We start from the raw sequence: 22,627 nt of genomic DNA, 5'->3' as shown, positions 1-22,627 counted from the left end.
CCCTCAGCTTTTATGGAAATATCATTTTAGGACCTTCCAGATTTTTTATTTATTTATTTTCTGTTAAAAACTGTTGCAAGTCTTTTTACGTTTTAGTTAACCGCTGAAAATTCCTTTGTTTTTCGGAAAATTATTTCCTTAATTTTTTTTGAGAATTAAAAATTTCCCATTATTATTTTTTTTCCTTATCATTATTAATGAAATTGTATAAAGGTTTGACCCAAAAAAAAAAAAAGAAGAAAAAGAAAATTGTAGGGTTTATATCATTTTACCTTGTAAAAAATACCATCCAAAATTTCTCTTTTTCTTTGGTAAATTAAAAAGGAAAGAGATTTAATCATATTTGAATTTACAACTAAATTTTTTTTTTTCATTTTAGTACAATTATCACATTAATTATACACAATTTATATAACTTTTGACTGAAAATAATTTGATGATATTCTATTGCATTATAATGTAAAAATAACAGCTCAAAGCACATTACAAAGCAATGTGACAAAATATTACAAAATTAAAAAAATAAATAGCTTATTTATAACCAAAAAAAAAATTTACTTGTAAAGCAATTTCTATAAAAATTATAAGAACATATATCAAAATCTATATAATAAAGAAAATTAAAAAAGAAAAAAGAAAAAAAAAAGGTAAAAAGTTCGCCTCCGGAAGAGTACAAATCTAATCTAATGGGGGTTCAAAAAAAGATGAAATAATAACCGTTGGATAAGAGTGAATGACAAGTGGACGAGTGAGATGAGAAATAGAGTTGCTAGGGCACGATCGTCAGCAAGGTCGTAGGAGCAGAAAAACCCCGATAGAGCCCGTCAGTGGGTCTATAAAACGAAAGCCCCCGACTAGAGTTGTGTGACCCGAAAGAGAGAGAGAGAGAGAGAGAGAGAGAGAGAGAGAAAGAGAAGAGAAGAGAAGAGAGAGAGAGAGAGAGCGAGCGAGCGAGTGAGCCGAGCTGGATCTCTGCCTCGCACCGCACAGCCATGGCGAAGCCTCGCAAGCCAAAGAACGAAGATTCCAAGCCCGACAACTCTGGAGCCGTAGTACGTCACCAAAAGCTTTGCCTTTCCATCGAAATCGATAAGCGTCGCATTTATGGGTTTGTCTCTGCTCTCTCTCTCTCTCTCTCTCTGCATGACGAATGGTTTTCTTTCTTCTTTTCTATTTTTTCTTCTCGTTTTTTTTCTTTTGCTTATTTCGAATTTGGTGTGTGAAATTTATCAAATTCGAATTGGGTTTCTGAAACTGGTTGAAAGATAGCTAAACAGCTATGGAGGATACCGAGTTTGTAGCAATTCTCATTTTCTGTCTTTTTTTTTTTTTTAATTTTAGGTACACCGAGTTGGAAATTGTAGTGCCGGAAATTGGAATTGTAGGGTTGCATGCTGAAAATTTGGGAATTGAGAACGTTTTGGTGGATGGAGAGCCTACGGAATTCGAATATTACCCGCATAATTATCCAAGCGAGGAAAACGAGAGCAGATGGAGCTACGTGACGACGCCAACCACTGCTGCTGATGCCGCAGGCTCGGCATATTTCTCAGCTCTAGAGAAAGAACTGTTCCCAAATTTATTGATTAATTGCTGCAAAGCATTCAAGACTGGAAATGAAATGCAAGAGCTACCAGTTTCGGATAATGGGGTTCAACAATCCTCTGGAGAAGCCAATCAGGTTTCAGTATTTTTTTTTTTTTTTAAATAATTTGAAAGGAGGTTTCAGTTGCTAGGTTTTAGTTGATATTTGTGCTTTTAAAGGGCACAAATAGCACAGGTTAGGTTTTAGTTTCTACTTGTGCTTTTGAAGAGCTGAATGACTGCACTTGTCCAGGGTTTATGAGTCAAATTTAGCTGTTTCCCATGTATTGTGCTTTCATGTTTACAATTTACGTATAAAAGATTAAAACTTTTTGGATAGTGGTAGGAGGCTTTTATGTTGCTATTTAGTTAGTGGCTAGCGAATGTAATAGTAGGAATTTAAGGTTTCAGAACAGGTAGTATAACATGGTAATGGATTGTTGATGAGTTTGGATTTATTTTTATTTTTGTTTTCTATTTGTGGCTTCTCATGTAGGTCAATATTTGGTGCAGAATGTGAGATTGGTACGTGTTGATTATTGGGTTGAGAAAGCGGAGTCAGGGATTCACTTTGACAGTAATGTACTTCATACCGATAACCAGATAAGGCGTGCACGATGCTGGTTCCCCTGTATAGATGACACTTTACAGCGTTGCTGGTATGATTTAGTTATCTGCTGTTATTATTGATTTTTTTTTTCTCTTTATCATACATTCCTTAATATATTTATTAAGGCATTGTGGTTACCATGCTCTTTGAACAGCTATGATCTAGAGTTTACTGTTGCACAGAATCTTACAGCGGTTAGCACTGGAAGCTTGCTATACCAGGTGAGATAAACAACATTTCATATGTTTATGTTCCTTGAATATAATGCATTCTTTCATATGTGAAAGAAGAGCACATGATGAACCTGCTTAATGGAGCAATAACTAATATTAGATATATATGTATATATATGTATATATATGTATTTTAGGTTACACTTTTAGTCATGCTGTGGTGGTTTACCGACATCAATGTAAATTTATTCTTTGTGTTCAATAAATTTTTGTGTCTTATCAAGGCCCTAAATTCCAATTGAATTCATGTTTCATTTTTTTCTATATTAAAGTGAAAGATTATTGGTTGCCGATTGCTCCTGTAAGAATGGTAATAAAATTTGACTGCAAGGTAGTTCAGAAATTTTCCATTTATAAAAGAGGAGATAGTATAGGTAATAAAGACAATTAAGAAAGAGAAGTTATGGTCAACATTTCTTTCTGTATATTAATTTAAGGACAATTTTGATGCAAATTCCTGAGACTAAAGAAGCATCCATGATCCAAGAGAAAGTTTGCAAAAGCAAACGGACTAAATTATATGAAAGGAAAACGAAATGCTTTGTAATTGAAGACGCAAATGATATTGGAACTATATGTGCTGATGCTGGCATTCCTTTCAGAATTAGCAGAGACAATGTTGTTTAGCAGCTTTGCCTTTGCTAGAGAACTTACCAATCCTAAAAAGCCTAGAACTGTGAAGCCTGAACTAAGTTGTATTTCACTTGAGTAATTATAATGCCATGGAGTTGTTTAATGTAAAGTTTATATATTTAATCAGGAAAGCACATTTATTAAATACTACTATTTTGAGGGGATGCTGAGTGATTGGCTCAACTTGAAGAGAAATTGAAATGGGATAACATTTTTCACCCGCTACAGTCTAATCCTTACATTTTTTACTTTTATCTCAAATTTTAGAGATCAAGCTCCATTAGCCTTTCCTAGAATGATACAATATGTAGAAGCTATGCTACTGGAGTTTGATTGTCCTTTTAGCAATTTTGTCTCTCTGATCTTCTTGGATCCATACAAATATATTTTCATGGTGGTACTAATTCCATCTCTACAAGCATTGGAGGATCTATTCTTAGTCTTCTTGTCTATGGTACCATTAAATCTGTCCTTAGCACTAGCACTTTATAGAATAGGTGCCCTGCCATGTTATAAACTGGGTTTGGTTCCCAGTTGGTGCACCATTTGCGGGGATAGCTCAGTTGGGAGAGCGGCAGAATGAATATCTGACGGTCGCGTGTTCGATCCACGCTCACCGCACGCATCTATGGGATCAAGGCTCTTGTAGTTGAGTTTAATTGAGCAGCTGGAGATGGAGTGTTGCCTCTTTGGGATTGATAAAACATCTCCTTACTTTGATAGGAAAAGCAATATGGCATTATTTAGTTCTTCTGAGTCTATAGAACCATTTAGGTTACCGTGGGCACAATATATCAAAGAACACTTTGGATTGTCTAATCAGGATATGCATAATAGGAGAGGCATCTCCAAAAAAAAAAAAAAAAAAAAAATTAAGGGAACACGATGGTATAGACATCCACAGTGTAAGAAATTGTAATTTGTTGCATTTTTGAACCTCTGTTAGCACTAAAAGGAGCTTGTTTACCTTCATAAATAATTTTGAGTAGCCTCCAATACACTTATGGACAGGTTGAAATTTACTATTAAAAAGGGTGTATTCTTCTATAACACACAAAATTTGTATTTGTTTGATCTAGATATTCGTTTATAGTAATTTTAATATTTCAACCAACAGGACTTCAATTGTATATTTTATTTGGATGATTGACTCAGTATCGAATTTACTTTGATGTAACACATACAAATTTAAATGAGGAAGAGATATAATAGGTGCTGAATGAGGAAGAGATGTATATTTTGTGTTTTGTGGCTGGAAAGAAATGGGAGAATTTAGAAGGTAGAATCAGAATGGTTGTTGTCTTTGAGATAGAATAAAATATATGGCATTGTTGTAAGCTTTGTCTTCAAAAGATGTCTTCTGATTCGTCCTAGTGTGTTTTCTTTCATGTTTTAAAGTCATTTCTTGTTCTTTTTTGACGTGTACTACTTTTCTTCAAGTAAAAAGTATTGCTTCTTGTAAGGTTAACAAGAAAAATATGCGCCAAGAGTGCATGATGTTTGGGAAAAAAAAAAAAAATTGTCTTGCAACTGCCTTTTCAATTTTAGTTTGCTATTTTAATAGTGTGGTTGATTATAATGATTAAATGATAAAAGTTGGCAAGAGTTGTTCCTAATGCCTATTTTGTTGGATACTGCTTTTTCATTTATTCAAGTTGGACTGCGATATGGTACAAATAACCTTTTGGAAAAGAGCAAGAATGATTGATGGCTTCTGCATTTTGTCATAAGGAAATAGGTTCTGCAGTGATTACAGATTTATTGCATTGTCATGCCTTTGCTTTATATTTCTGAATTGCAAGATTGTTCATATATTCCATGTGAAATCTTATTGAGTGCAATTAGCTACTGCCCAACTTCTGGTTGCTGACAGTGAGTTGCATACGAGCAAGTTGTATTGGAGTTTAGAGTGCTTGAGCTGGACTCGATCGATATAAGATTTCCACGATCAATATAAGATTTCCACATATGGTTTGAGTTCAATTAGAGCTAGTGATTTAGTGCTTCTTTGGCCATATGCTTAAAATTGTTTTCTGGTTTAAATCAAATAATTATCCTTTAGAAGAACAATTTTATATTTTTAAAATAAGATTATAGCTTTCTCATACATGGCCATGAAAAGCTTGGCCCAATAACTAAGTTCAAGACATTTAGAACATTATTTGGATCCATCATCAATTTGAAAACTTATGGTTATTAAGAGGGTAAGTGTAGTGCCAATGCTATTGGCCATTAGCTCCTCATTTTTCCTTCTGTTAGAAAATTTGTGAAACTTGGTTGGTAATATTTTTCTGTTTATTTATTAATCATACTCCGTGTTGAAAAAACACCTTTTGGGTTTTATTATGTTGAAAAACCTTTTAGTAACCCCCTTGGCTGTGAGTTTCTTGAGTTTTTTTTTTTTTTTTTTTAATTATATATTATGGATAAAATGACCCTGAAAATATACAAGAGACTATTGGAATACTAATGTGTTTAGTTGGCTATTCTGTATGTGCTTGCGCCATAGTTATGCTCATGGATTGTCTGCCTACCTGCAGCTGTTATGTTGTATTTGGAATTCTGTTTTCAAAAGTTTTACTTGATAAGTAAACGAATGAGCCAAATTTAGCTTCTATATTATCCTTTGCAATTTGAACTTTTTCTGCAGCCTAATGCAATACTCGTTCTACTTTTTTCCATGATCATGTAGTAGTGATCATGTTTTATTCTGGTCATTTATGTTTAGGTTGCCTGCATCAATTATTAATTTTGTCACTGCTGGTGGTCATCAACAAACTCAAATAACCGTTGTTAGAACCTTGGATCCTGTAGGCTAAATGACTGCAATGGTAGACCTGAAATAGAAGTAAATTAAAAAAAGACCCATTTCAGTTAATTTGACCAATTCTAGTTAAGGCCTGTGGCTTATAAATTTTTGCTGCATTCTGGTGTTTGGCCTAACTTTCTTTGTGGCTTAATGAATGCTGAGTCCTGAATCCTGCTTAGAGACATTTGTGACTCAATGAGATTTCACCCATTTGCTTGTAGGCATTCTACAGTTCTTAATCTAGAATGTCGGTCCTTTGTTAAGATGGCTTGTCCTTTTGTCCTGCTATTCAAGTTACCTTGTTAAAATATTATGTGCAGTTCGTTCACACATACACTAATTGTGAAGGGCAAAGAATCCCTTTTTATGGCGTTTTTCTTGTATTATAGTTTTAAGGGTCAAATGAGTATATTGTTGCATTGTTATACAAGTTAACAGTTGCACAATATATTTCCATGTTGTTTTAAATATCTTGTTATCGCTACAACATGCAGGTTCTGAGCAAGGATGATCCTCCTCGCAAAACATATGTATATAGATTAGATGTTCCAGTTAGTGCTCGGTGGATATCTTTGGCAGTTGGGCCTTTTGAAATTCTTCCTGATCATCAATTTAGTGTCATATCCCACATGTGTTTGCCTTCTCATTTTTCAAAGCTTCGGAATACTGTAGATTTTTTCCATAGTGCATACAGGTTTGTCTTTATACGCATTTTGATTACTGCTTATGTAGTTTGAAGACAATAAGTATTCATAACATCATAATTCTTTACTTGTTGTTTTGCTTTTGACAGCTTTTATAAGGATTATCTTTCGGTAAACTTTCCGTTTGGATCATACAAGCAAGTTTTTGTAGAGCCTGAGATGGCGGTATCTTCATTATGCTTGGGTGCCTCCATGAGCATTTTTAGTTCTCAAATCTTATTTGATGAGAAGATTATTGATCAGGTTTGTTAATTCCTTGAACTCATTTTTGATGATTTTATTTCTCAAGCTGGTCAAATCTACACTTGTGAGGTGCATATGATAGGTGCATGGGTATGTGGTTCTTTGAGTATGCAATTATGGTATAAAGGAAAAAGTTCAAGACCTACATTCCTTACAGGTTGGCTTTGAGGGTAGAATACATGAGAATGACGCATGGCCTACAATTAAGTACTGCCATTTATTTTGGTTTCTTGGACATTAAATACCATCTATCTGTATACACAAATAATATTCTTATGGAGGTGTATTTTTTTTTTTTTTTTTTAATTTTGTTTTTGCAAGCCTATTAGCTTTCTCTTGTGGTGTGCATATTGGTGGATAATTTTGCTGATTTCTTATGAGATTAGACTATAAATGCTTCATTGTGATTCAGGAACATCTATTGGTCAAGCCTTATGACCTCTTACTACATTTTTTATGTATGTTTTCAGATAACCTTTTTCTCCTATCAATTAGGAAAAGGGAGCTATGAAATAATTGAAACTTCTTTTACCGTTTTCTGAAAACAGGATATTTTTTATTTTGTTTGTTCCCCTCTTTAAAGGGTTGTGTTTTTCTCGACTCAAGGGATCTTTCTCCAGTGGTACTGATGATAATGATAGTAATAATTATGACAATATTTGAAGTAATGATATTATAGATCTTTTTTTTTTTTTAATGGGTTCTGTTCTATGTACCAAGGAATTTGACTAATATTTTAACAAATCATGCTAACTATTAAATTGAAATAATCCTATGGTGCATAACTGTTTCTCAAATTTAATAATTCTTTAATTAAGGACAGCACAGCACTGGATAGGAAGATTGAAGTTTGGATAATTTGTCAAAAATGTTTGTCAAATTCCTTAGCATATAGAAGTCTCCCCATCTTTAATTATCATAATGTTCTGTGGTCACTTTTGCTATTTTTATTATTGGTCTCACAAATTTGAAGAATTCAACAACAATACCACTGGTACATTAATTAGTGAACTTTATTTTATTTGGTACCAAAATTTATATCCCAAGTCACTTACATCTTTCTTTTTACCACTTTTACTGGTCGCACATTAAATATATTTAAATAAAGAATTCATTTATGAGTAAGATTGCTGCCCTTCACCATTTTATTTGCTATCAATTATTTGGAAAATTCTTGTATATTGTGTCTCGTGCATTTACTGCTATTCCTCCATTCTAATGTGTTGATCCTTTTTTTGGTGACAGACAATAGACACAAGGATTAAACTTGCTTATGCCCTTGCAAGGCAGTGGTTTGGTGCTTATATCACTCCAGAGGCACCAAATGATGGTAAAGTTTGTTGAATTGTTGTTTGTACTGCTTAATTGGGATTTAGATTATTGGCTTTGCTTTATTCTGTGTATTCAAAAGCTAGTATTTATTGTTTATATTTATCTGCAGAGTGGCTGCTGGAAGGTCTTGCTGGTTTTATGACAGATTTGTTTATCAAGAAATATTTAGGAAATAATGAAGCACGCTACAGGAGATACAAGGTTTGTCTTCTTTTTGGAGTTCTCACATGCCATATACCAGTGTAAGGTGTTGCTTGGATGAAAAGTCTAGACTGTTGAGAGATGGTGGTGTATCATACTGGTAGTAAAGGACATGTAATGACTGAGTGATTAATTATTCTTGTAGTGATTTCATAAATGAGAAGTGCAGCTACATTTACTTCCACTGGATACTTTTCATACGCTTCTTAGTTATCTTTTAAGCATGTAGATCTGGTCCCCATGTTTTCAATTTTCCTCCATCTTTTGTTATTATTCTCTTGAGATTATCTTAGTGCGGAGGTTAAAGTCATTGTCGTTTGTCTTTATCGCCTGGGAGTTTTGGTATCCCTCTAATTTACTCCAAAAAAATAAACTTTCTAAACTTTGGGAGAAATTTATACCCTTTGTTACAGTTGACTTCTAATTCTGCTGGTGTTAAAAATCCTTCTCTATTTTCTACAGTATCCCCCCCCCCCCCCCCCCCCTTCCTCCCTTCCCTTCCCCTTTTCTCTTCTCTCTCTCCTCCTCCTCCTCCTCCTCCTCCTCCTCCTTTTTTAACCAAGTGGAGAACTTTTTTTCTCTTTACTTGTATCTTCTACTCCATTTAAGCAGTATAGTATAGCATTCCTGTTCCTGATGCTGTTCTTTGGAACCTTTATCCTAGTCGTATTATATTTGAGTAATGTTTGGTCTATATTTCTTATATTTTATTTATTAATTTTGAGAAAAATTGTTAAAGGGTAGTATGTGTCACATTCATGCATTCAAATTAATCCTCTGCAGGCAAATTGTGCTGTGTGCAAAGCAGACAATAGTGGAGCAACTTCTCTGAGTTCCTCTGCTTCTTGCAGGGAGTTGTATGGAACTCAATGCATTGGTCTATACAGCAAAATTAGATCATGGAAATCTGTGAGTTATATTGAAAATTTATAATTTTTGGTAACTAGACTTTCATATATTCTTTTCTATTTATCTCATTTATTTTTCATTTTTACAGGTGGCTGTCCTTCAAATGTTGGAAAAGCAGATGGGGCCCGAGTCTTTCCGTAAAGTAAGGATATCTTAAATTTGTTCGTTTCGACTAGTTTGGTGTATGAAATCTGATATCATTAAAATGAAGGGTGTTTCTAGAACTGTTTCTTACTTTTATTTGTTTTTCTCATTTGTCTTGTTCCTTTTATTTGTTAACTCTATGAATTTTAGTCCTTTGTCTTCTCAAGGATAATGTTTTAGGCTGTATAGAAATTGAATTATCATTAAGCACTTCGGTAATGGTGCAAAGTAAAAGGCAGCAAGTTGTTTTAAATTTTTGCTTGAATATGTGTGTTTGCACTGTCCAATTGCAATACAGTTTTGAAACCTTTGGGATGGGTTGGGCCATGCAAAGACTGGTACTGGACTCTACATTCATGGAGATGAATTTAATATTCCATTTACCTAATTTTTCTTTTGTCAGAAAAAAGAATAATAATATTAATAAATAAAAAACCAGTGCTTTATTTAAAGGAGACAGAGTAACTGCTAGTCTTAATACAGGTTAATTTTACTTGATTTATTGTCTATTTTGTCTTTTATTTTAAGAAATTACATCACAGTTTTTGTCTGTGCTTGTATATTTCTTTGATCTATGGTAACAAATTGCAAGAGGTTTGTATCTTATGCATCTAACATTCTTGTTTACTTCTATCGTGCATTATTATATTTTGGCTTCCCTAGAATTTTATTACTTCAATTTGAGATGGTCTTAAAAAGTATACAATCTCTCTCTCTCTCTCTCTCTCTCTCTCTCTCTCTCGTTTCGTTTTTGTCTATCTGCAATTCGAGGTTGGATAGTGGTTTTAAGAGGTTATGGCATATAATGGAAGTTCATCCAAACAAGCACAAGTGTTCTGTTTGTTGGCTTATCTAAATTAATATTGGTGTTTTAGAAGGGTGGCACAAGTGTTCCATTATTGGCTAATCTAAATTAATATTGGTTTTTTTGAAGGGTGGCTAGTTATGTCTTTGTTATCTAGTTATGTGCATGCATATGAATGGCACTAAATTTGATTTGTGAATATTGGAAGTTAATGATTCTCTAACTGATGACTGTCAGTTTTAATTTTTGTTATTGTTTAATGTACAGATTTTGCAGACAATAGTTTCTCGAGCTCAAGATAAAACCCGTTCGCTGAGATCTCTTAGTACAAAAGAGGTAATAGTGATTTAGTATCCGTATATTATCTTAAACATGACCTTCTGTCCTTAAATATCTTTTTGTGAAATTGAGTTCCAAGTGGTAAGGCTGTTGCATGATTGCTAGAGGATCTTCTTCCACCATTCATTTTGCATCCCAATAAGAGGATTGGTGAGACAAATTAAAGATGCTGGGAGATTTTAGAAAACTAAACAAAATGAAAATATTTTTCTTGAACAAATTTAAGTTGATTTGCATAAAACTTGTGATAGGCCCCATTTTGAAGTATTATTATTGCTAATATTGTTATCTCGCGTGGTACATTAAACCTCAACCAACTTTGTTTGAGGTGGGCTGGGGCTGGGTTTGGTTTCGTGCATGTTATTACAGCCAGTGCCCAATAGAATGTCTTAAAGATTGGAGTCTATATCAATGGCATCTAGTATTTATCTTATTTTTATTATCACCAATGTTGAAATCCTGTTTTGTTTTTCCGAATATTTTACTTAAATACATATATTTTCTCCACCAAAAAGAGAAAAAAAAAAAAAAAAGAGAGAGAGAGAGAGAGAGAGAGAGAGAGAGAGAGAAGGGTGTTTGGTGATGACAATCTATAGGACTATGTATTATCTTTTTGCACTATTGTCTTTGGTTATGATTGTTGGAATTTATTACATTGTTATATACATGGATTTGATTTGGCAGATATGTTTTTTCCTCTTTATTTATAATAAGAGATGTAACTTTTGCAGTTTCGGCATCTTGCAAATAAGGTTGGAAATCTTGAGCGTCCTTTTCTTAAAGAATTTTTTCCTCGTTGGGTGGAATTGTGTGGCTGTCCAGCACTAAGGTATGAAATGCCAGGGTTACATCTACCTCCATGTTCAAGTCTGGATTTATTTATTAACATTTATTTATTAATCTCAAATACTTAATTCACTTTCATTGCTATAGGATGGGGTTCTCCTATAACAAAAGAAAGAACATGGTTGAATTGGCTGTGTTACGTGGATGTACAGCTATGCCAGATTCAAGTGCACCTGTTATTAATTGTAAGCCAGAATCTGAAAATCGAGACAGTGACATTGGATGGCCTGGGATGATGAGTATCAGGGTTTATGAACTTGATGGTACATTTGACCATCCAGTTCTGCCAATGGCTGGAGAAACTTGTCAGTTAGTGGAAATTCAGTGCCATTCAAAGCTTGCTGCTAGACGCTTTCAAAAGCCTAAAAAAGGATTGAAGCCTGATGGATCAGATGATAATGGGGATGTACCTGTTATTGATATGCGCTCCAGGTATAATGTCACTGTAACAGGATTTGTGAGAGTTGTGTTGATGAGAGATCTAAATAGTGTATCCTTGCACGTGTTGAATGTTTCTTTTGGCAGTATGGAATCACCCTTGTTATGGATGAGAGCAGATCCAGAAATGGAATACCTAGCTGAAATTCATTTTAACCAACCTGTACAGATGTGGGTAAGAATGAGGCTCCTTTTTGTATTGTACTCTGCACAGTTATTAATACAAGGATTATTTACTCATTCTGCTTTGACTATTCTTTAGTAATCAATTTTTCATGGGCTTGCTTCGAAGCAACCTCTGGACTTTTCCCTAGGTATAGATTACATTAATTTTATGTTATTTTTAAACTATCTTGGAAACCTAAGATCTGATTTATAAAAATTATTGAAACACTCGATGAATTGGATTTTCTGCACTACATCAAGGTTTATCCTGCCTCCAATCAATCTCACATACCTTTGACATCAATAATTAATGTTGTCATTGTCGGGGTGAGATCCTGGAGCTTGTACTTAAAAAATTTTACATAAAAGATACCTCAAAATAATTTGGGTAACTTGTTTTTTCTCATAGCTCTCTTCACTAAGAATTATGGTACAAAAGCATTTATGGATTAATTTAGTAATAATTATTAAGGATTATTTTAGTACTAACTATTAAGGGGCTGATTTGGTGTGGGTGCCATTGTTTTCTTAATTTTTGTAGCCAGTCCTAAGTTTTGCTTTTAACTCAATAACAGCTTGTTTGCTATATTTTCTACTAAATTACAGCTGACTGCTAGAATTTCCATATGCCTTTGTGTTGATCTTTGACTTGTTGTATCTGTACACTAACCAGATTAATCAGTTAGAGAAGGACAAAGATGTTGTTGCTCAGGCACAAGCAATTGCAATGCTAGAGGCATTACCACAGCTATCATTTTCTGCTGTTAATGCTCTAAATAATTTCCTCATTGATTCCAAGGTTTTGGCCACTTCCAGAACTTTCCCCCATTTTTAGTCATGTCTGAAACAAAAAGTAATTTTTTGATCATTGTTCTTTGGTTCAAAGGCCTTCTGGAGAGTCCGGATTGAGGCGGCATTTGCATTGGCTAATACAGCATCTGAGGTACTACTCATTATAAGCTTTACTTACCCATAAAAAGTTTAATGATGCTGGGTGCTCTTGATTCTTTTAGGTGATAATTTAAAATTCTAATCTTAATCAATTTTTTTTTTTTTTTTTTTTGGGTAGAATAAACTTAAAGCTCTTTGGAATTGTGAATTGCATTTGATAATTTTTTATTTTGTATTTTCCTAAGTTGGATATTTTAATTGATTTTTGATCCTTCCCGAGGTCAGCTTAAAGCTTTTGTAGCTTTTTAATCCTTGAAAATGCCATTTTCTTTTTTGACACTGGGTGTATTATGTTAGTTCTTTCTTTATTAGTTCTGGATGCAACATTTGCATTTTTATGTAAGTCTAATTAAATTTCTAAACCAGGAATTTGAAGGAGTAATTTATAGAATGATAAAGTGAGGTTCATCGGTATCTATTAATTATTTAACTACAAAATCAACATTCCTTGCCCCTTCCCTAAAAATATCACCTGTTGTGACCTGATATCATAATTTGTTAAATTTGAGATCCATACTGCTCCTTTTCCACTAGCTTGCTCACTCAGATTAAAATGCTGGTATTTGTCTATTTCTATGTCAAAACAATATTATCAAATCTGATATGTGGTTTTTCTGTGTAATTGTGTTGCAGGAAACTGATTGGGCTGGTTTACTTCATTTAGTGAAATTTTATAAAAGCCGTAGGTTTGATGCAAACATTGGACTTCCAAAGTAAGATGCTATAAAATATATGATTTGGATTTTGTGACATTTTACATCACTGAAGAAGTTATAAACTTTTGTTTTATATTAATGCTGCCAGGCCAAATGACTTCCATGATTTTTCTGAGTACTTTGTTCTTGAGGTAATGCAATGAGGTAGGATATGTAATAAGTTGTTCATGGTCTCGTCTGTTCTGTTTCATGTAATTTTGTTTGTACCTTTGACTTGCTTAAACATTGGAATGAAATTCTTTGCTTGATAGTTTTTATCTTTACTGAATTCTAAAATGCTTTTTATATGTGACTTTCTATCTATTTAAATAGAAAAACAACTGTAAATTGGTGCTGTTTGTTTTAATCTAGACCTAAGTTTCCTAAAGATGAGATTGATGCGCTGTCATGTTAATTGTAAGTTGTTATACTAGCAATTATAGCTGAAGTGCAAATATGTTTGTTTTCCTAGCAAAAATTATGTCTGTAAGTTGGCTAACTTCATGGTAGATTTCATTGAAAATTCTAGGTGTTTGTTCTTTTTTTTTTCTTTTTTCTTTTTTTTTGTTTTTTTGGGGGGTATCTTAATAAACATTCACATCTTGAAACTTAATAGACCTTAATTAAAAAAATTAAATAATATTTTTTTTTCTTTTTTTAATTTTGAATATCCAAATATGGAAACGACATGACATTGGATTTATTACTGAAAGACCAAATTACCCTTGATAATTACATCTAGCTGGCATTACATCCAGAATGACAAGTTTACCTCCATGCTAGTGATAGAAGTTAAAAGGTTAAACCAAGGCTTCCTTTGGTCTAATTCTATTTTCAAGTTTTAATATATTGGCATCAGTTGAAAAATCACGGCTTTGTTTTGAATTTTTTTTTTTTTTTTTTTTTTTTTTTTGGGGGGGGGTAACAAATTCATTTCAGAAGATATCTATGCTTCTGAAGGTTTCTGATGGCTTCCATTTGAAGAATAAATCTGAGAAACACTTGGCTGCCTTTCCAAGAGTAGATTTGAGAAGGTTCAGAGAGAGGAAAGGGAGGAAAACTTAGGGGTTGAGATATTTGAGCAAGGATAATATTGGAAATTCCTAGTGAAGAGGCATTAAGACATTTTTGGATTCAGATATGAGCTAAAAAATATAGCTTAATCAAATCAGATAAAAAGATCTTAAATTAAGTTTTAAGTTAAAATAAAATAAAAAATTTAAAAAAAACAATATAAAAATATTGTATTGACTTAAAAAAGTTATATTAAGACATAATCTGAAAAAACAAATGCACCCTAAGAGTGGTTGGAAGAGACACTAGAGGGGTTTCTGTCAATTTAATTATAAGAAAGGAAAAGTAGAAGAGAAAAAGGACGTCAGTTTGTACTTATTTAATTTGTTTCTCAAAACAACACAGTTTTTGTTCAAGTTACAACACACAGTATATTCTTAAGACACCTGATTCTGCTTTATTCTCTGTTTGTTTTAAATTTGACATTGTTCCTGAATGGGGGAAGTACATGATTTTATGAATATTAGGTATTATGCAAGCATATGATTTTTTTTCTTTTTTTTCTGTTACTTGTTTCATAAAATTAGAGAACTTGATGTCTTGTTAAATTCATTTTGGATAATGAGTACAAATTCTATTATATAATTTGTTTTACAGCAGGCACCATGTTAGCGCTGTTACACACCATATGTATGTGTGCTTGCTATTTTCTTTATGGCCATGATACATTACATAGGAATTTCAAATTTTAATATGACACTGAGAGTGATACAAGGTTTTTGTATGTTTGGATTTGGGTGCAATTGTCACGGCACTTTATACAACCTGTTTTCAAGTATCTGTGAAGTATTGAAGTATTATTACTGCTTAATGATGATGTAGAAAGCTTTGTAATGGTTCTAATATGGAATGTCACGTTAGTTTCCAGCCAGACAACAAACTAAACTCTTGTATCTTTCAGGCCATTCCACATGCCATAGCAATGGTCAGAGCTGGAGACAAGAAAAGCCCAAGAGAAGCTGTTGAGTTTGTTTTACAGCTTTTGAAGGTAATTATTATTTGCCCATTACTAATACAATATGAATTGGGAGTTCCATTAATCTTTGCCCTCATAGTCTTTCAGAACCTGATAGTGTGTGGGTGTGGGTGTGGGTGTGGGTGTCTGTTTCTTTTTATCTGTTAACTAATGACTGATTTTCACCTTTCCTACCTCTGGTTCTTTCATTCTGGCAGTATAATGACAATAATGGGAATCCCTACTCTGACGTGTTTTGGCTTGCTGCATTAATTCAGTCAGTTGGCGAACTCGAGTTTGGGCAACAGGTCTGTGTCATAGATGTTGTTGCTTCCCCTTAATGCGTGCTTTTATTTGTGAAAACCATACATTACATGACACTTTTATTAGTACTCATTTCAAGGTTCTATTACTTTACTCATCCACTTGTTAGTATTTATTTGTATCTCCTTGTTAGATAAAGCTTTTCATTGCTTTTTCACATTTGGCTAGGAAAACCACCAACTACTGCTATTTTACTTATAATTGTTCCTTACTACAGAAGTTTCTTTCAGTTGTAAGCGCAGAGAAACAGAAAGAGGAGTGGTTGACCCTCTCCTTCCCCCCTTTTTCCCCCTCTGTTTTTTTTTTTTTTCCTCTTGGGGACTGGTGCCGTTTTATCAACTGTAACCTTTCAATCGAGTTTTTCAATCAATTGTGTTTCATCTTTAGAATCTAAATTCTGAGAATCTTGGTGTCACTAGTTTCCAATTCTTTTATTTCCTTAATTTATTAAAAAAATGATCTTTTGATTTTTCAATTTTTCTCTTGTATGGTATCCCCTTTCATCTTTAATTTGTACCCATGACTGTTTTTAACAAGAGGTAATTAGTGTTATTGTGACTGATAAATCTGATTGGAATGTTATGTGCTGTTCCCTGACTCCTCAATGACTAAAGGACAATTAGGAGTTCTTAACCAACTTCTTTGTTCTTCTCTCTTTCTTTATTAGTATATTAGTTTACTGCTTGGTGGGTGTTACTTTTAGCACTACCTAGTTTGGGTTTCGAATTCTATCTGTAAGAAAATTATAGTGACCTTCTGACTTTGATAGAAGTCTGAATTATTGCCAATAAATTCTCAGTTTATTCTTGCTTGGATTTTTGTCTCCCTTAATGACAATACTACAATGGAATTGACATAAGTTTGATGGTTACACCTCTCTCGTTTGAGTTTATAGTGTGGATATTGACATGTAATGTTCAGTTTGTCGTTTCTCAGATGTATATGAATCTAATGAATTATTTATATATTGGTGCTTTTCTTTAATCTGTGGCAGAGTATTCTCTTTTTATCATCTCTTCTCAAGCGCATTGATCGGCTTTTACAATTTGACAGGTGCATTAACTCATTTTATAATAGGTTGATTGGATTGTTTCAAAATAATACGTGATTGATTTTTTGTATCTGGAAATGGCATGTACCAGGCTGATGCCTAGTTACAATGGGATCTTGACAATTAGCTGCATTAGGACTTTGGCACAGATTGCATTGAAGCTTTCAGGATTTTTTCCTCTTGTAAGTGATCTCAACTTTATTCAGTTGGCTTTGCAAACTTCTGGGTGTGCCTTGGCAATAAACGGGGCTTGTTGCAGGAACGGGTCTTTGAACTTATAAAGCCGTTTCGGGATATCAAAGCATTATGGCAAGTTCGCATTGAAGCTAGCAGAGCACTTCTTGATCTTGAGTTCCAGTGCAGGGGCATTGATGCAGCATTGTCATTGTTTATGAAATATTTAGAGGAAGAACCATCCTTAAGGGGTAAACTATGATTTTTTACATTTGCTTTTGCTCAGAGTCCTCATCTGTGTCATGCAAGTAATTTCACTTCTAACGTGTTCCTTAATTGTAGGCCAAGTGAAATTGAGTGTGCATGCTATGCGGTTATGTCAATTAAGAGATGGTTCCAATCCTAATGATGACATTAAGAGTCAAACTCTTGTGTCATTGCTTTGTCTGCTTGAAGGCCGCAAAGCTTTCAACAATATATTTCTTCGTCACTATTTATTCTGCATCTTACAAGTTCTTGCTGGAAGGTGGGGATACTCTTTCTCCATTCCTCTTTTTTATTTTTCTTTTATTTGTTTGAAAACAGTCGATGGTCTTCCTCTTCCCTTTTCTTGTTCAGTTTTGGCATCTTCCAATATGAGTATTATCAATTGTTTCTCTAATCATCTTTTAATTTGATACGGAGCTCCATTTTCAGGCCCTTAACACTTTATGGAGTTCCAAGGGATCAGAGGCCACTGCATTTAAGTGAGGTGGAAGCCTGCAATGAACAGAAGAACATATTTACTTCCTATGTTTCAGAAATCAAACCAATTTCTGATGTCCCAAGCCTGTCACATGACGGCTCAGCTGTTCCAGAACCTCTGAAAGATACTTTGACTGCTACAGAAGCTTACATAGATGGCTTTGCCGTTCCAGATGCTACCAAGGACAGTTTAATTGTTCAACCATCCACAGATGGATTGGCTGTTCCAGAGGTTGCAAAGGATGATTTACCCATTCCAGAAGCTTCAAAAGATGATTTACCCATTCCAGAAGCCATTCCAGAAGCTTTAAAAGATGGTTTACCCATTCCAGAAGCTTCAAAAGATGGTTTACCCATTGCAGAATCTTCAAAGGATGGTTTTCCTGTTCCTGAACCATCCAAGGAAGCCGATACCATTTCGACCAGCCATGAACGGAAGAAGCCTATCGTTAAGATCAGGGTAAGAAGATCTTCTACTACTAGTAGAGCAGAAGAGGCAGATAATCAAACTGTTGAAAGATCTCAAGGTGGATATTGTGAAACTGATCGTGGGGCTACAAGTTCGGTTTCCGTGGATGCACCCCACAGAAATTTTGCAGAGGCTGTGAGCATTAGCAATCAAAATCTTGAAGAAGTTAACTCGTGTCATGATCGTGGGTCTCGGATGACTGCCAGCATTGGCAGTGCAAAACTGGCAAGTGATGGTGATGAATTAGGTAAAGAACTCCTGTGCACTGCGGATTCTAGCATAGTCGCTGCACAACCGCAGCTTGATGATCCATCATCATCTAGTTTCATCCAGGATAATAACGTAGATATTGATGCTCAAAAGTATGCAAGTCTTCAAACTCTTTCGGATTCAAGGCATGATCTGAATGGCCGTTCAGTTGAAAACGTGAACTCTCATCATGGTAAAGAGAAGAAGGATAAGAAGAAAGACAAGGAAAAGAAGAGGAAACGGGAAAGCCAGAAGGGGCACCGTGATGATCCTGAGTATTTGGAGCGAAAACGTTTGAAGAAGGAGAAGAAGAGGAAAGAAAAGGAGATATCGAAACTGTTGAATGAGGAAGCCAACACATCCCGTTTGGAGTTTCCCAGTAAGAAAGAGGAACTTGGGATTAAGTCAGCAGCTACATCACAACCAAAACCAATTGAACCCATTACACCTAAATTAACCCTCCCAGTGGTTGATTCAAAGCCACGGGCACCAGAGAATACTTCTTCTGCACCCAAATTTCGGTTTAAAATAAAAAACCGAACGCTAAACAAATCATAGTGATTGTAATTTGGCCCTCGAATCAGAGTTTTCTTGAAATGTGCAGGCATATAGCGTTAGTGTGAGAGAACATTAGATGCTGTAAATTATTTTTTCTAATTTTTTTTTTTTTTTTTTTTTTTACCCCTTTAAATGTACTTTTTGTTTGTTGTTATATATTTTGTCTCAATAATCCAGCCTGTTTCTGTGTTTTTGTTACTTTTACCCGGTAAAATATAGAGGGGGTGGGGAGTTAAAATCAGTGACCCTACTGAGCTTATGTGAGAAGTTCGCTGCAGTAATGATGTCTTGTGGTGTTTCGGGCATTCTCTGACAATAGATGATTGATGAAGAACTGGGATTTGATAAGCATGACCATGGATGCCTAATGATACACCCTTTGAAATGATGCTTCTGCCATAAAAGGTATGAGATTTTCTTTCTAGGGTTTGTATGTTTGAATTTACACTGGAAAAAGTTTTGGTAAAATCTTTTTTGAGTTATATTATCTTCTGGCATAAAAGCTTTCTTTCTAAGGTATATATTTTGGAAGTTACACCTGAAAAAATTGGTAAAATCTATTTTGAGTTTACATTGTATTTTTCTCAAGTGGGAAAAGGGTCTTACCAAAAAAAAAAAAAAAAGAAAAGTGTGGGAGTAAGGAAGATTTTCTCATGCAGATTCCAGTAGAATGCTCTCTCTCTCCCTCTCTCTCATTAAATAGGTATCAAATCAGAGATGAAAGTGAAATAGGATGTACTAGGTAGCCATAGGGGGGATCTACCAGATTTTGCTGTTTAAAATTTGGTGCACACGGGAAAGAGCTTTGCAGTCAAAAAGTACCTTCACCTACCCACCAGGCCCCTTTCCCTCTGCACGGGTGTGTCAGGGGGTCCACTGCACATACCTAGATACCTAAATAATCGATGCAACATATATAGGATGTCTATCATCTACTATTCTTTTTGGACTTGTACTTAATTTCTCATGAATTTTTTGCAATAAGATATGGAGGATCTTTGTTTCTTTTGAATGTATATGCAGCGTTTTTACCTTTCCCCTTTTTTTCTTTTTTTTTTTCTTTTTTTTTTATTTTTTTGGGAGAAAGCAAAGAATAATGTCTTTTGATAAATTGAAAAAGGAATTTTAGCATCAGATTTTGAATTTAGACTATCCCAATGGATAAGAATAATGTTAGGGTCTTTTGCTTGTTTGTTATGGTTAATTGCTTGTTTTTCTATCTTAATAGTTAATTATCACCTTAATGAATGATATAATATCATTTTATATAAATAAAATATATATATATAAATAAAATCAAATTTAAAAGATAATTAAATTTAAAGTAGACATGTGCTAGTATATTGGTCATGTATATGGTAAGAATTGAAATTAATTACCAGAAGTCTCAAGACTAATTCTCCGTCCAAAATTCTATTATCATAAAGGATTAAAGTGAAATTTTTGTATAGTTTAAGATCATATATGTAATAAACATTAAAAACAAATTAAATATAATTGTATTTTAATAATTATTTTAAAATCTTTAAAAATTATTTTTTAATAGAAAACCACGAAACTAAATTGGGAAAGTAATTTATTCTTTGAAATATTTTTAAAGCAGATAAAGATTTTAAAATTTACATAATTTTTTTAAAAAAAGATTATTCTTAAAATAAAATGTTATTTAGTAAAGTTTCTTTATACTCCATTCATTTCTTTATTATAAAAGCAATATTTTTTATAAGTTATGGATAATTTATAAACATTTTTTATTTTTTATATTTTTTATATTCTCTTAAAAAAAATTCAAAAATGGAATACTCAATTCAATTTTTATATATGGTTTTGTATATAAAAAAAAAGGTATAAATTTTAGATTTTTATGAGTCAATATTTTTTTGATTTAAAATTATCTTTTAAAAAATAAATTTCACTTAATTTTTAATTATTGGCACATATGATTTAAGAATTTTATTGACTCAATAGTTAATTTTTTAACAATAAATAAATGAAGTATATAAAAAGAAAATTAAAGCATTTGATTTAAGATTTATTTTTTTGAAAAAATAATTTATACATATTTTAAAAATTTTATCATTTTAAAAAAATCTAAAAGGATAAAATGCCTTCCTAATTTTATTTTCATGATTTTCTAAGAAAAATTATTTTTTATTTTAAACAATTATTAATTAAAAATATTTTCTCTGTTGAAAATATATATTTAACTGTATTATTTAGGTCTTTTCAAGTGTCTTTTGCATGTGAGACCTAAACCATATAAACGTTTTTCTTAGATTCCCCACGATAATGGAATTTTTGAAAGGAAAACTAGTCAGGCCCTAATAAAGTAACAAATTAGTAAGTTGAGGTACTAATTTGTAAAAATAATAATAATAATAATAATTTGAGAACTTAGTGTTATTAGTAGTGTCCCCCCTATCAACTCTAAAGGATGCAATGCAAAAAAGGATAACATCAGTGAACAATATATTGGATAGATTGTAATGATTAGGGATGAACAAGCATAATGCTACCAAGGTAAGTATGGTCAGTTGCAAAACACTAATTAGTTATTTGATATCCAATCTTACATCGCCTCAATATAGAATAGTGATTGTTCAAATGTAAAATAGATATTTTCTTAACAATTGAGATCTTTTGAAAGTAATTAGTTTTAGGGTTTAAAAGAACTCTGAGTTAAGTGTGGTCTAGTAGAAACAATCCTAAAATAAGTGACATATCTTTTGGAGTGCTATAGGTAAATAGATGACGATATCGATAGAAAGAGAATGGTGAGACATTACAAGTAGTATAATTTAGGAATCCTGTATGATAATTATTATTGTATTTTTTTTTTATTGCAACTTTCACCTAGGTCAAAGATAAAATCCTAAATCTAAATGTGATAATCTGTATGGTTTTACCATTAAATCAAGCTTATTAAAATATCCACATAGATATTAAACTATGTTCTAATACAATCTTTTGTACTTTATTATCATATCCTTTGTTTCCAAACAAAAAAAAAAAAAAAAAAGAATATTTGTTATAGGGGCTTTACAATTGACAAATTAATATAAATTAAATATTAAAAATAACTAAAAAATATTTTTAAAAAATAATAAAATAATGCTACATATTTTCTGTTAAATATTTGATAAATAAATTAGTGATTCTAATACTATCCATTAAAAACTTGGTTTAATATCATATAGATCCCACGTAATTTACTTGCATTTTAATTTATACCCTGTGGTTTCAAACATTTCACAAATATCCTCTATGCAGTTAATTTTCATCCAAAAGATTTTATCTCCCCTATGTGGCAAGTTAAAAGGATATTAATACCCTTATAACTCAAAAAGAACTTTTAGTTACTAATATAGTTAATATCATATACACACCT

The 22,627-nt window shown here is 33.0% G+C and overlaps 1 protein-coding gene across 1 annotated transcript; it reads left to right on the top strand.

Annotated features, from left to right (window-relative positions):
* The first annotated feature begins 857 nt into the window (after nt 1–857).
* On the top strand, nt 858–19,437 carry LOC107418849 (transcription initiation factor TFIID subunit 2). Its single transcript, XM_048472996.2, has 25 exons — nt 858–1,108; nt 1,342–1,681; nt 2,098–2,243; nt 2,349–2,415; nt 6,364–6,563; nt 6,663–6,816; nt 8,062–8,146; nt 8,258–8,349; nt 9,133–9,258; nt 9,347–9,400; nt 10,475–10,543; nt 11,278–11,375; nt 11,480–11,824; nt 11,918–12,005; nt 12,669–12,794; nt 12,882–12,938; nt 13,580–13,659; nt 13,751–13,793; nt 15,617–15,703; nt 15,889–15,978; nt 16,989–17,047; nt 17,137–17,227; nt 17,305–17,470; nt 17,562–17,745; nt 17,916–19,437. Exons 1-25 carry the CDS (start codon nt 993–995, stop codon nt 19,237–19,239), a joined length of 4,287 nt encoding a protein of 1,428 aa, XP_048328953.2. The 5' UTR covers nt 858–992; the 3' UTR covers nt 19,240–19,437.
* Nucleotides 19,438–22,627: the final 3,190 nt, after the last annotated feature.

The sequence above is a fragment of the Ziziphus jujuba genome, chromosome 2, assembly GCF_031755915.1.
Source record: "Ziziphus jujuba cultivar Dongzao chromosome 2, ASM3175591v1".
NCBI classification, from domain to species: Eukaryota; Viridiplantae; Streptophyta; class Magnoliopsida; order Rosales; family Rhamnaceae; genus Ziziphus; species Ziziphus jujuba.
This window is presented reverse-complemented; position numbering and strand designations above follow the sequence as displayed.